General features: G+C 50.4%; 7 protein-coding genes across 7 annotated transcripts; 5 read left to right on the top strand and 2 right to left on the bottom strand.

The window, feature by feature from the left end:
- Positions 1 to 38: 38 nt before the first annotated feature.
- Positions 39 to 893, top strand: Z518_00672 (uncharacterized protein; the record flags this gene model as incomplete). Its single annotated transcript, XM_013421274.1, has 3 exons — positions 39 to 427; positions 499 to 582; positions 638 to 893. 3 exons carry the CDS (start codon positions 39 to 41, stop codon positions 891 to 893), a joined length of 729 nt encoding a protein of 242 aa, XP_013276728.1.
- Positions 894 to 1951: 1058 nt separating this feature from the next.
- On the bottom strand, positions 1952 to 4782 carry Z518_00671 (uncharacterized protein; the record flags this gene model as incomplete). The annotated part of the gene is made up of 8 exons (XM_013421273.1): positions 1952 to 2135; positions 2189 to 2331; positions 2383 to 2883; positions 2942 to 3284; positions 3339 to 3911; positions 3961 to 4388; positions 4437 to 4523; positions 4579 to 4782. The coding sequence occupies 8 exons, from the start codon at positions 4780 to 4782 to the stop codon at positions 1952 to 1954; spliced, it is 2463 nt and encodes an 820-aa protein (XP_013276727.1).
- Positions 4783 to 4984: 202 nt separating this feature from the next.
- On the top strand, positions 4985 to 6408 carry Z518_00670 (uncharacterized protein; the record flags this gene model as incomplete). The annotated part of the gene is made up of 3 exons (XM_013421272.1): positions 4985 to 5396; positions 5448 to 5860; positions 5932 to 6408. The coding sequence occupies 3 exons, from the start codon at positions 4985 to 4987 to the stop codon at positions 6406 to 6408; spliced, it is 1302 nt and encodes a 433-aa protein (XP_013276726.1).
- A 138-nt stretch (positions 6409 to 6546) lies between these two features.
- Z518_00669 (uncharacterized protein) lies at positions 6547 to 8007 on the bottom strand (the record flags this gene model as incomplete). The annotated part of the gene is made up of 2 exons (XM_013421271.1): positions 6547 to 7541; positions 7596 to 8007. 2 exons carry the CDS (start codon positions 8005 to 8007, stop codon positions 6547 to 6549), a joined length of 1407 nt encoding a protein of 468 aa, XP_013276725.1.
- Positions 8008 to 8258: 251 nt separating this feature from the next.
- Z518_00668 (uncharacterized protein) lies at positions 8259 to 10749 on the top strand (the record flags this gene model as incomplete). The annotated part of the gene is made up of 6 exons (XM_013421270.1): positions 8259 to 8475; positions 8527 to 10082; positions 10140 to 10153; positions 10207 to 10299; positions 10358 to 10599; positions 10652 to 10749. 6 exons carry the CDS (start codon positions 8259 to 8261, stop codon positions 10747 to 10749), a joined length of 2220 nt encoding a protein of 739 aa, XP_013276724.1.
- Positions 10750 to 11732: 983 nt separating this feature from the next.
- Z518_00667 (uncharacterized protein) lies at positions 11733 to 12623 on the top strand (the record flags this gene model as incomplete). Its single annotated transcript, XM_013421269.1, has 1 exon — positions 11733 to 12623. One exon carries the CDS (start codon positions 11733 to 11735, stop codon positions 12621 to 12623), a length of 891 nt encoding a protein of 296 aa, XP_013276723.1.
- A 246-nt stretch (positions 12624 to 12869) lies between these two features.
- Positions 12870 to 13440, top strand: Z518_00666 (uncharacterized protein; the record flags this gene model as incomplete). The annotated part of the gene is made up of 2 exons (XM_013421268.1): positions 12870 to 13127; positions 13186 to 13440. The coding sequence occupies 2 exons, from the start codon at positions 12870 to 12872 to the stop codon at positions 13438 to 13440; spliced, it is 513 nt and encodes a 170-aa protein (XP_013276722.1).
- Positions 13441 to 13485: the final 45 nt, after the last annotated feature.

The following is a 13485-nucleotide window of genomic DNA, read 5'->3' as shown; positions in this document are numbered from 1 at the left end:
GCTATAGGATGGTGATGGCAATCAAATTCGAAGTCAACATGAGCAGCTCCAGAAAAATTGGAGAGATTGTCTGGGGCGATGTCCCTTACGATGGCCGAGTAATCCTCTACATTCTCAAAGCCGATGAAACAAACTACATAAATTTTATCAAGCCTCTAATACTCGCCGAAGAGCTCCAATTTCCCCACCTCCTGGCCATCATTGATACCAAAGAAGAATGGTTCTACCGTATTCATCCTGAACGCTACGTACCTTCATTGAAAGATCAAGATCCGGCGACTGGAGAAGAGGTCATCGTTTTCGAAGGCACAGCCTGCCTTCAGTACCTCGCTCACCGCTTTGATCAAGATGGCTATTGGTCGGGGCGTACTGCGAGTGAGCGCGCACAAGTTTATTCGTGGACGGCCTACCAGACTGCCGGCATTGGGTGCGTCAAATGTTTTTTGTCGAGCAGAATTAGTGCTATTTGGCGTGCTTGTGTCTAATCGATGTCGGCAGAGCAACGGCCAAGTATTGGCTCTACTTCTTAAGAGGCTATCCGAATCGACAAAACCCGGAAATGCTCCCAAAGACCGTGGCGAAGTAGGTACCCGTTTAACGGTGCAAGGCCGTATGGAAACAGTCTAACAATTTGTAGGCTTCATTCTAACACGGTCAAGCAATGGGACATTCTGGAGCAGAGATTATCGAAACCAGGACAGCTCTTCATTGCCCTATCGGACCGTCCGACGATCGCTGACGTTTCCTATTTTCCATATGCTATGCCCTGGATGTTCAAGTTCTTGGATGTGGACTTGGAAAAGTATCCCAAAATTAAAGCGTGGGGGGAAAGAATGATGGAACGGCCGGCTGTTCGAGCTGTCATGGAGAAAGGCCCAACTTACGGCCATTAATGAGCCCGAAGCATGATCTGGTAGTTTGCGTGTTGAGCAATACCGTCTTCGGCCTCCGATTTCATGACTACTGGTTTTTCGATAAACGTATCTACCCCTTAACATTCAGATGTCTGCCCATAGTGTCCTAGGTGCCGGTAGAGTCCACCTCCCTACTGGTCACATGTTGACCAACTATGGCGAACGTATGGTATTTGGCTTATGGCTCGAACATGAACAAACAAAAATTCATCCATGACCGCGGCATTCTACCTCTCGATATTGTGAGACTGCGTGTGCCAGGGTGGCACTTAAGAATGGACATTCCTGGTCTTCCGTACTCTGAGCCGTCCTTCTCTTCCATCACTCCATCTGATGAAGAGGGGCCCAATGTTATTGGAGTTGCATATCTTATCACGGCTGGGCAGTACAGGAAAGTTCTTGCCTCAGAGGGAGGGGGGACGGCATATAACGACGTCAGTGTACTCTGCGAACCTATCGACGAGAAGGGCCGACAGAAGCTCGGAGAACGTATCTTAGCACGCACCCTTGCGGCTGCAATACATAGGGATCCTCCACCCCATCCTAGTAAGAGGTACATGGTGAGTAATCGGCCACATTATGGGATGGGTTTGAAGGGTTTGCTGAGCGATCATGCCGGTAGGATCTCGTCACGAGCGGTGCAGAGGATTCTTCGCTACCTCCCTCTTACCTTTCGTACCTATACAGCCTACCTACTTACCAAGAACCAACAAGCCACTGGCGACGCTTCGGTGCAATGCTGTTTCTTTCAATATGGGGTCCAATTATGGCACTCTTAGAAAAGCTGACAAATGCTACCACGAGGGACGACGGGACCGCACCACAGCTCGTAGTTTGGGCCGTGCGTATCTTCATGCAGCTGATCTGGGCTTGCCACGATCACATTTGGGCTCCGATCTTTGGCCGTGGCGATGGTCTGGACCAAAAAAACCGACTCTGAAGGTGGACTATTAGCATTTAACGCTTCAGAACCCGCTACGGCTCCTAAAATATGTACAACTTACAAGAATGTGGAACATAAATACTGGTAGCCAAATTCATAATGCCATAGAGCCCTCTTGTCTTTGCAATTCCCCCTCGGCAGCTTTTATCTGGCGTTCCCACATCCCTTTGTACCTCCCTTCGACGGCAAGCAATTCGTGGTGTGTTCCTCTCTGGACAATTTCCCCCAGATGCATGACAAGAATTTGGTCAGCCTCAGTTACAGTTGACAAGCGGTGTCTTCGCACAAGGTTAGCCATTCAATACCTTAGTATAAGCAGACAGACACCTACGCAATAGCGATGGTTGTGCGGCCTCGAGTAACTTGTTCCAAAGCTTTTTGGATCTGAGTCTCAGTATGTGTATCGAGAGATGAGGTGGCTTCGTCGAACAGCATGATGCTGGGGTTCTTGAGAAGTGCCCGGGCTATTGCAATCTGTACACGACACTATTAGCAGCAGATCACAATACTCCACGATGCGCTCACCCGTTGCTTCTCGCCACCGGAAAATCTGAGGCCACGCTCACCGACGGAGGTGTTGTAACCGTCTGGCAGACGGAGTATGTGATCATGCAAGCTAGCAGCTTTACACGCTTCATATACTTCTTGTTCGCTTGCCGACGGTCGGGCGTAAAGCACATTGTACATAATTGATTCATTAAATAAGACGGTGTCTTGCGGCACCACTCCGATACAGGCGCGCCAATCAGCAATTTTCAGCTCAGAGACGTCTGTACCGTCAACCCGAATTGAGCCAGATTCAACATCGTAGAACTGGAGCAATAGTTTCAAACAGGTTGACTTTCCGCTGCCACTCTCTCCGACAATTGCGGTGGTAGTGCCTGGAGGAACGGAGAATGATACATTTTTTAATGCTGTTTTCCCGGTCTTGTATCTGAAGCTCACGGAGTCGAATTCGATAGCTCCAGTACACCGGCGGAACGGCTTTGCTTGTGGACTGTCCACCACTTCTGGCTCCATCTTGAACTAGGGTGTATTAGCCTGCAAGCAACACATGTCGTGGACAAGAACGGTGTGAACGTACCAACTGGAGCATCCGCTCCGCATCGATGAGGTTGCTTTGAACCATGGTATAAAAGCTACCAAAGAATGCCAGTGGAGCTTGAAGTTGCACAAAATAAGCCAGCACGCTGACAAAGAACCCCACGGTCTGCACGCCACTGGATATTTTGTATGCTGACAACAGCACAACAAGCGATGTACCGACGGTGAATAGGAGATTCTGAACGATGTTGAGCAAGCCCAAGGAAGACAGGACCGAGTTTTCAGCCTTTTGATACTTTTCAACTCGGTCGCGGAATCGCTGAGATTCCGCGCCGAGCGCGGAGCTCTGATGAACGGTTTCGTAGTACAGCATAGCCTCTGTCCTGTGAGGGTCTTAGACGTAAGGTCGCTCCAAGGGACGGGAAGATTATACTGACTTTGTTGCTTCCATTTCTCTGTTCCTGTCGGTCATTTCTCTCCGAGCCAGTGCCCTGTACCGAGCCATGTAGACGGTTACGAACAAGTAAGTCCACATGACCACAAGCACAATGATCGCATAGAACGCGTCGGAACGGATAAACAAGTAAATTGCGGCAACGAAAAGGTCGAAGACCATTGGAAAGAGCTGGAATATTAGAGCTTCGAGGAAAGTATTGATGGCAGCACCTTTGTTGAGCGCACTGGCGACCTCGCCGATCCGCTTGCTGAGGTGAAAATCCAGAGACAGGCACATCACATGCTCGAAAGCGGCGCAAGTCAGTCGTCTGTATAGCGACTGTCCGATCGGGATCCAGATCAACGCCCGGATAGAACCTAGGACACCTTGTTGCCCCTGCAATGCTAAAACACCTAGATAGCCGAATATGGCATTATAAGGCACCGTGGACCGTCCTAGGGATTCGACCAAGACTCCAAGCTGGTACGGCACCAGAATGTTGACGATTCGTTGCGCTATCATCAACGAAAAGCAGAGGGACGCCAATAACCGATACTTAAGGCTGTCTGATGGCCTGGGTTTGTGTCAGATCCGTCAAGCAACATGTCGTGGACGATGGTTACCAGATGAAGGGGAAGAGAACTTTGAACTCGATAAAATAATCGACCCAGGATACCTGTGAAGGCTCTGCTGGTGAGTAGGCCTTGTCCTTTAAGCCTGCCTTGGTGGCGCCATAAGAATTCAGGCTATCATCACGGAAAGGAGCCGCCTCGTCCGGAGTTCCTTCTTCGCTCTTGGTCGGCCGAGATGCATACAAGTAGCTGAGAACCATTGAGAAGTATAAGGCGACTCGCATGCCTCGTAGTGCACTTTGGACATAGATGGATGTTTCGAGAGAGCGCTGAATACTGGTTGATAACCCTAGCAGTGTTATCTCAAACGCCATTGCAACGATCCAGGCATAGAGATCGGCCAAACGAAGCTGAAAAGCCTGGTCTGGATTCGGGAGTAATTGTGTCCCAAAGTAGAAGAAGGATGCGATGGTTGAGGCCTAACGTTGCGTGAGAAATCTTTATTACCATAGTCTGGCTTCACTTACAATATTTGCCTGGGCGACCTGGCCTTTGGTGACATCTCGATGAATGCTCTGCAAAAATGCGACTGCTGCCAACATCAATCCTCCTACCTGGAAAGTGCATAAGTACAAGATTCAGCCTCGCGGAGCTAAAAGCATGAACTACCAGATTTAATAACAATGCGGCTTGGAGATTAAACACCACTTTTGCTCCTGTCTTCCGCCGCTTTTGCCTGGAAGGGTTCTCCTGAATTGTTTGTATCTGTGGCCCGTCACGGCTTCGATGCACCACAGATGAAACAAAGCCCGCGAGGAATAGAGCAAGAGGAGACACGTACGCGATGCCGCAGAATATGGCAACGAGTGCCATGTCGGTTATCTGTGGGCAGAAAGTTGGTGTTAGTCCTCGACTACAGATAGTGTGATGTGTGACCCATCGGCGCCCGTGGCCTTGTCTCACGACGGGCTCCGACAACACTTCGCCACCGCCGTCCAGACGCCTAATGAGGCGGTAATCAATTAGAAGTGCCTCTTGCATAGTATCCTATCTTTCTTGCCATGGGTCAGCGACGATGGAGAACGGTACAAACGGTCACGGCTTGTCGAAGCGCGGCTGGTCGAATGTCGACTCAATCATGCCACGAATCCGCGCACAGGTTGCCGAGCGACAGGCTAAACAAACGACGAATATCGACCTTAGCACGGCAGAGAATTGGCTCATTCGTGACGAACTGGTGGAACTGTGTAAAGACGCCATAGTAACGAATTTGGAAGCCAGGCACATGTCCTACCCGCGTGGCTTTTCTGGGGATCCTCAACTGCTGGAGGCGTATGCAGCGTTCTTCAACCAGTACTTCAATCCGCGTATACCAGTGGAGCCCTCTCATATATCCACTGCTGCAGGGGCTCATTGGTGCATCGACTCCTTGCTATACAATATTTGCGATTCTGGTGACGGCGTGATGATTCCAGGGCCCTATTGGAGTAAGTATCAGGCGGAATATACTCGCGACATAGCACACCTAACTGTCACAGATGGGTTCGACTTCGGTTTCAAGGCCCGTGCTGAAGTTATTCCAGTTCTGGTTGAATTGCCGGATCTCGAGTCAAGTTTCATCTGGTCACTGCTCTCCGCGCTGGAAGAAACATACAACAATGCCCAATGCCACATCAGGGCCCTAATGCTGACTAATCCTCACAACCCGTTGGGACAATGCTATCCGAAGGACCTTCTGGAGGGTTGCCTGCGATTTTGCCAGAGACATGCAATTCATTTCATTTCGGATGAGGTCTACGCCCTAACAAATTTTAAGACTACTGATGAGATCGAGACGACTCCTTTTACATCGGTGCTCTCCCTTGATTTGGCCGCTCTAGGGGTTGACATGAGCAGAGTGCATACTGTGTGGAGTTTGAGCAAGGATCTTGGTCAGAGTGGTTTCCGCATGGTGAGCCAAGTCAAGTCATTCTGGTGCAGCTCGTCCTTGGGCTTAAACGACTGATGTGAGCGGCCTGACAGGGTTGTATAATCACGCAAGCGAACCAGGAGATGGTAGTGGGCGCCTCCCTTGCGGCAAATACGCAAATTTCTGCGCTGTCGACCATCTTTGCTACGTCGCTTCTTACCTCATCTAAGCTCCCTGAACTGATAAAATCAAATTCCAAAAAACTTGGCCAGGCATACGGGACTCTGACTACCTTTCTCCGCAGCCATGGCATTCGATACATACCCTGCTACGCCGGTCTCTACGTGTTTGCCCATCTAACAGATTTAATGAAGTCTCCTGTCGACTTAACCGAAACTGAAATGGTACAGCGTTTGAAGGAAGTTGGTGTTATTGTCAGTGCCGGTCGTGCATATCACTGTCCTTCCGGCGTCGCGGGTTGGGCTCGAATAGGTTTTGCTCTTCCCCCACAGGAGCTGCATGAAGCAATAACGCGTATGGACAGTGTATTTAGAAGCATAAGGAAGTCTACGGTCACACAGTCGCAATAAAGGTTTTGTAGCAACGTGAAGGGCCAGGTAGTCTCTATTCGAGTCACTATCTCTCATATACCAAATTTACAGTGACAACCCCAGAACCGCAGTCCATCCTATCCTCCGAGGCGAGGCGTTGGTGGCTGGCAACCCGCGTCATCTGGAGCTTGAGTGAGTCAACAATAGCCTCATACCGAAGAAGGCCAAAGCAAAGCCTAAGATCCCAGCAGCTACAAAGAAAACCGTCTGTTTCGGTAGAAAAGTTTGAATACTGCCCAGCAGAACAGGTGATGCGATGCTCCCCATTGTCTCTGCCATGGCCAGAGCCGCCATGGCTGCTGGTCGGTCCTCAACAGCGAAAAGGGAGGCGACATCGGCCTTAACGAACGACGGCGTTGCAAGACCAAGTGCCACCAGAGCTGCCGTGAGATAGACTTGCCAAACATGTGATGCCAAAGCAATCGTGAGCATGGACGAGATCTGCATGAGTAGTGACAAGACTGCCATGATTGGATCACGTTGACCGCGTTGAATCACCGCACACATTTTCCCTAACCCTTGTAAGCTTAGATAGCGTACCGCCCAAGGCACGACGTAGAGAGTCCCAAGCACATAGATGGTGGCAATCATATGGGACAGGGAAAGCAGGTACCCATTCTCTCTTCCGGTAAAATGAAAGCGAATCGAAGCGGTGACCATCATTGCCGGGAAAGCATATGACTGTACACAGTTGTACAAGCCAAGAGAGATCGCGGTAAACAGCAGCGGACGTCGTCCGGAGAGGAAGTACTGTGGTGACAACATCCTGGGTATTTCAGAACAGCCAGTAAAGATTCTTGATTCCGTATCTTTGCCGTTTCGTTCACTGGAAGGACTGCGGATGAAGACCGCGAGATAACCAATGGTGACCCCGAACAGCATTAGGGCTAGTATGAAGCTGACTGTGAAGTCCTCAAACAAGCCGGCTATGAATGGACTGACAGATATACCTGTCATGTACAGAGCGAACGACGTGCCGATGAGTTTCGACGCGAGTTTCGAGTCTCCACTTTGTACGTAAATAGCATTCAAGTTGAAATGAAGGAGATTGTCCGAGGCCAATCCTTCGAAAATGCGGCCAGAAAGGGCGACGGCGATGCTCTTGATCCAGACTGCAATGACCTTTTAGCTGACAAACATGACGAACTTGGCGGATAATTCTCTACCGCCAAAGGTTAACATGACCACACTCATCGACCGACAGATCATCCACACCAATAGACCCATCTTGCGATTTCGCCTAGATAGCCGTGACAAAAACCCCAGTGTCATGGCTCCACCGAGATTTGCAATGTATGTCGCAATTGCAACATAGCCGGCGTAGCGGTTTGTTTCGGAGTCATTGCAATTCTTGGGGTCCTCACATAGCAGACTGGCATACGCAAATATCGTCGTGGCTGAAGTTGCTGCCATGGCCAAAGCGGAAATGGCAGCTAGAGGAAGTACTCTATATGACAGGTGCTTTGCAGCGATTAACTGTATGGAATCGTCATCATGTGAGTGTCGTCGTTCATCGTTCAATAAAGACGTGGTTTCTCCAATAGCTTCGTGGTCGTCGATGTTGTCGCTAGGGTCCATGTTAACAGAACGGCAGATGGGCCAAATCAAGCCACAACCCACAATGTCTATCCTCTGGATGAGAAAGGCTGATGAGGCTCAGATGTGGTATTGCACACGGAAGCAGTGCGTTTGGGAGGCCGGGTCGGACGCCGGGATGAAGTTGAGAAAGCCGGCCGCCGAACTACGATAACCAAATTGCCTCAAACACATCTCCTCTGAGCCTGGATCAATCGAGGCGTTGCGAAGACGCACTCAACCGCCAGTCCAGTATGGAAGAGTGCTTAACACGTTTGAATGGTGCCCTCGAGCTGGCACTCAAGACGTTGCGCCAGGAAGCAAGCGACGAGCTCTTGAACACAATTCACAATGACAACAAGCTTCCTGACAAGAAGAGACTCAGCCTCGCTACAAAATCTGTTGACATGCTATATGAGTTGGAAAAATTACTCACACCAGGTCCGTTGTTGCTATCAGACTTCTTTTTTGGTGAGTGCCATTTGCAATGACATTTCTCACTTGAATTGACGAGTCTCGAAGGGTACATGAATACCAAATGCCTCTGCGGAACAGTCGAACTGGGAATACCGGATGTGTTGCGTAAAGGTCCTCAAAAAGTGTCAGAACTGGCGAGTATTTGCGGTGCTCGTGAAGATCGACTCCGTCAGGTCCTCCGACAGCTGCATAATGAAGGCATCTATCAGTACGACCGCTCATCTGACAGTTACAGCAACAACCCGGCTTCCAAGCTATTGATATCAGACCACTGGACGCAATGGCGTAATTGGGTTGACTTATACGGAAACGAATTCTACGAAATGTCTGCAGGGATTCCTGCATCTCTCAGAAAGGACGCTACTCGCGTACCAGCCCAGATCGCCTTTGACACCGATAAGGGTATGTTCCAATACTTTTCCGACATGGGTTGGGTACCTCGGTTGCACCGAACTCTTAGCGGTGGTGCTATTGCTCAAGCTCCCGGTATCCTCGAAGACTATCCATGGCAAGAAGTCGCCGACGAATTAGTGCTAGACATCGGCGGTGGTGGCGGAGGACTCATCGCTCTTCTAACGCGGAGGTATCCTACCATGCGCGGCAGCATCCTTGACCTCCCCAGAGTAATTGAAGAGGCCAAATTCAACTTTCATTCCCCCAATGGTGTATACGCCGACGTGGGCGGACAAGTGTCGGCGGATGCACTATTAGCCGGGGATTTCTTCCAGTCGATTCCAACATCTCAGGTATACACCATGAAATGGTGCCTTCATGACTGGGACGACGACAGAGCGCTCAGGGTACTTTCAAATATTCGGACATCAATCCAACCAGGACCAAAGTCTCGCGTGGTAGTTTTTGAGTCTATACTAGGCGATGGGAGGACAAGTCGACTCTCACGGTATGGCAATCTCAACATGATGGTCGCGGTCGGAGGTCAGGAACGAGATGAATCCCATTGGAGAAGCCTAGCCCAGAGCACCGGATGGACGGTCAGTCGTATTTTCAGTTTGAGGAATTCCTGGACATCAGCCATTGAATTAGTCCCCTCATCAAAAGAGCCGACAGGCGTTAATGGAAGCGAAATGGCTGGCGACCATCCCGCACAGTCTACCAACGGTCATGGACATGTACCCGAGCAAGATGGCATCGACGACAAGCCCGGGGTAACGATGGGCCTGGCAAGATTACCAGGTCGGACGGTGGAGGCGCAAATGAGATTCCTTCAGGGACCGTGGGATGCGTCCAAGGGTAATCCCTTTATTCGTGTGAATCCGGCCGACGGCTATGATTACATGAATTTCACTTGGGCTGACCACCGTGTCTTGGTGACGGATGCCCGTCCACAAAAAGATATGTTCAACCTGGAAACCCACGGCTTCGCGTACTACGACAACCCGATTGATTCTGGACTCGTAGAGGCGATTCGATCAGGCAATCAAGATACAGTCCTGGCCAGGTACTACCCCACGGTTCGAGAATTCGTGAAAGACGTCACGGGTGCACAAGAGGTGATTATCTTCGATCACACATTGCGGAAGCGCAGGGTGGAACTCGGTGAACGCGAGAATGAGACCGGAAAAGAGCAGCCGGCAACCATGGTAAAGCGTCTTCCCGCAGCAGCATGCAGCCCTGTTCGCGATGCTGACGTTTGACAGGTGCATTGTGACCAGTCTGAGCTTCCAACTTCCCCAGAGTAGAGGCAGTTATTGACAAAACTTGCAGGTCGACGCAGGGTGCCATTCGACGAATAGAGCAGAATCTGCCAGTGGGTTTGGATTTGGCGGCCATGCTGTCTCGCAGGGTGCGGATGTTGAAGTAAGTGTTGCCCCTTCGGTGCTCATGGTATTATTCTCGTATAAGCTCACATGCATAGCATCTGGCGTCCTCTCAACGGTCCTGTGGAAGACTGGCCCCTCGCTCAAATGGACTTTCGCACTTGTCCACCGGAGACGCTTCTAAACTGTGATCTCCTGCGTGGAGCTCTGGAGAAGCGAGGCCAGACGGTGACATTTACTCATTCTGACCAACAGCAATGGTACTATCTAGACGCCCATCGGACCGACGAAGTAACGGTGATCAAGATCTGGGATAACCAGGAGGGCGTTAAGGCGAGGCGTAAGACAGCCCCTTTTGATTGTCTGCCGACTCGCATTGACTGGAAATGTAGTATGCCCCCACGCCGCATTCAAGCATCCAGATTCACCACCAAACGCCCGGCCTCGTGAGAGCGTGGAAGTAAGATGCATCGTCATTGACAAACTGTGATGTCCTTTAAGAGTCGCGTTTCGTGGCTCTGGATGCTGGCTGTTGCCTATCTAGGAGGCCTTCCACTCCCTTTGGACATGCTTGACTTGACCGCATGAACGGGCTTCTGTGATCATTAGACTTTGAAGGGGGAAAACCAATGCTTGATCTGTCCTGTGGAGGAATTCTCACGTGTTCCGATTATCGAAATTCAATCTAACGGCTTCCAAGTCTCATATCTTCTTGTTGTAGAAGTGGTTTACACTCATTGTGTCAATCATCCGTTCAAAGCAGGTGGAGACATTCCGATCCATGTCTATCCTCAAACGTCCCAGGTAGAAGATTCGGTTGTCCGCGTGTCCACCATCAAGCTTACCATTTTGGTCTAGGACAAGTTCTCGGCCCCCGAAGAGAATTCCCTCGAAGATGACATTAAACAGCGTGAAGAGAAAAGGAGACATTTGCAAAATCTTATCCAACCACTCGAGTACGCAAATACACTATCGAAGGTGTGGCTCGACTGCGACATCCCCCATCTACGGGTTGCTGTTGACCGAGGTCCGACGATGTTTTACTTGCTTCATATACAGTTTCTTTCCTTTTTCTGGGTCTGTGTCTGTCTCTATCCAAGACCAACCGTGCTCGCGACCGGAACGACCGTTTGGGAATTGTCTCCTCTTATCGGCGAGTCGTAGCACATCCTGATGACCGAACTGAACTGACGATGAGTTCCAGACACACACAATGACTTCCCAATCTGGATTCGAGCTTTCTATCACAACCACATTTACGCTAAGAATTTTTCGGACACCCAAAATCTCTATGGACAGGTTGACTTTCCTCGGCTGCGGAAAGGTCGACTCTCTGCTCAATTCTGGAGTGTATACGTAGAGTGGTAGGTTCTTCGTAAGACTCAGTACCGGGTCTGATCTGACATTCATTTTATCCCCCGTGAACCTGCAGCATTAAATGCCGGAACGAAGTATGAAGTGGTTCGAGATACCATGCAGCAGATTGACCTGGTGTATCGGCTGATTGATGAGTATCCCGACCATCTGGCGTATGCAGAGTCTTCCCGAGATGTCCTTGACATCTTCGGCTCTGGCAATCATCGCATTGCGAGCCTCCTCGGTATTGAGGGCCTACATCAAATTGGTGGCAGCGCATCGGTTCTCCGACTATATCACCGCCTGGGTGTGAAATACGCCACTCTAACACATACATGTCACAATGAATTCGCCGACAGTGAGGAGCCTACAGTACCACTACACGGCGGACTCAGTGAGGCAGGGGTTGCCCTCATCAAGGAGATGAATCGCATCGGGATGATGGTTGACTTGTCGCACACCAGCTGGCAAACACAACGCGACGCATTTCGTGTGACGAAGGCGCCGGTCGTGTATAGCCATTCCAATGCATTCGCGCTGTGTGCACACACACGAAATGTACCAGACGATCTGCTGCAAACTTTGAAGGCGAATGGTGGCGTGATCATGGCCACATTTTATCCAGCATTCGTCGATGCCAACGCCAGCAAGATAACTCTGGACAAAGTCGCGGATCACATTGAATACCTAGGGAACACTATCGGGTACGATCATGTGGGGATTGGGTCAGATTTTGACGGTATGATGGCCGGGCCCAAAGGCTTGGAGGATGTGAGCAAGTATCCAGACCTGGTTGAGGAGCTGCTGAACCGTGGTTTTTCGGAAGAAAATGTGAGCTTGGTGATGGGTAAGAATGTTTTGAGGGTGATGGATGAAGTGAAACGGGTGGCAAAGACACTTGGTGACCAGAAACCATTGGAAGATGATGTGAAGAAGTTCTTTGAAGAGCTGGACTTCGGATCGCAGAGACAAAGCGCCAGGCGTCTTCGGATCCAATATGAGGCATGATGGATTGAAAGGATGAAAGGCTCGGTCGTCACGTGTGCAATTGAAGCCTTCGAGCGCTTGCGCTTCTGATGTATCGGCCTCCGCCCCGGCGGCCGTTCGTGCGAGCTGGGAACAACCAGGGCAGGTGGATTTGCAGCTAGAATTCCTCTTGGAAGACTTTTCCCATTTGAATTGATCAGCCCCGTTTCAAGTCATCGAGTCCCATTCATAATCTTAAAATCATCCTCCCAAACAACGACCGTCGCCATGTTTGCTCACACGGTGGCGTACACGATACCGGTCAATGTGGATGGAGAACCAGCGCTTACCGCGCAGGACGTCTGGAAGGGGATTTTAGCGATCACCCGCCGACCTCAAGACTTTGCCGAATACATGGCTGACTCTATTGTTATCTCTGGAGACGACAAAAGGTTCCGTCGCAAGCTAGTATTAGCGAGTGATAGCGTGCACAGCTCAGCGGGTGCAGAGTTGCTTCAGGATGTGGCGCTCTATGAGCCATGTATGGTGAGTACGAAGACATAAGTCTGGCGTTATTTGGGGAATTGACACTGATATTCCTCAGATGGACGGGACGCTCGTTTCTACGGGCGCAAAGACTTCTATGGGTGTCTCGTACGGTGGCCAACCAGGAGAAGGTGAAGCGCACCTTTACCTAACCGCAACGTATGAGCTTCGGATGCCGGATGTGGATCCAGCCAGCGAAAAGGCAGAAAAGAGCAGGCAGGAATATGCAAACCTCGCACGTACCATGGTTAACAGCAGCATTGAGAGCATGCGAAAGCTCAAGAAGGAGAACCGGCTGGATGAGTATGTCTGAGTTGTTGTTGGCGAAGTCTGAATCTCCGGCTGCCGACGGCGCTTA

Source organism: Rhinocladiella mackenziei (genome assembly GCF_000835555.1).
Source record: "Rhinocladiella mackenziei CBS 650.93 unplaced genomic scaffold supercont1.1, whole genome shotgun sequence".
NCBI classification, from domain to species: Eukaryota; Fungi; Ascomycota; class Eurotiomycetes; order Chaetothyriales; family Herpotrichiellaceae; genus Rhinocladiella; species Rhinocladiella mackenziei.
This window is presented reverse-complemented; position numbering and strand designations above follow the sequence as displayed.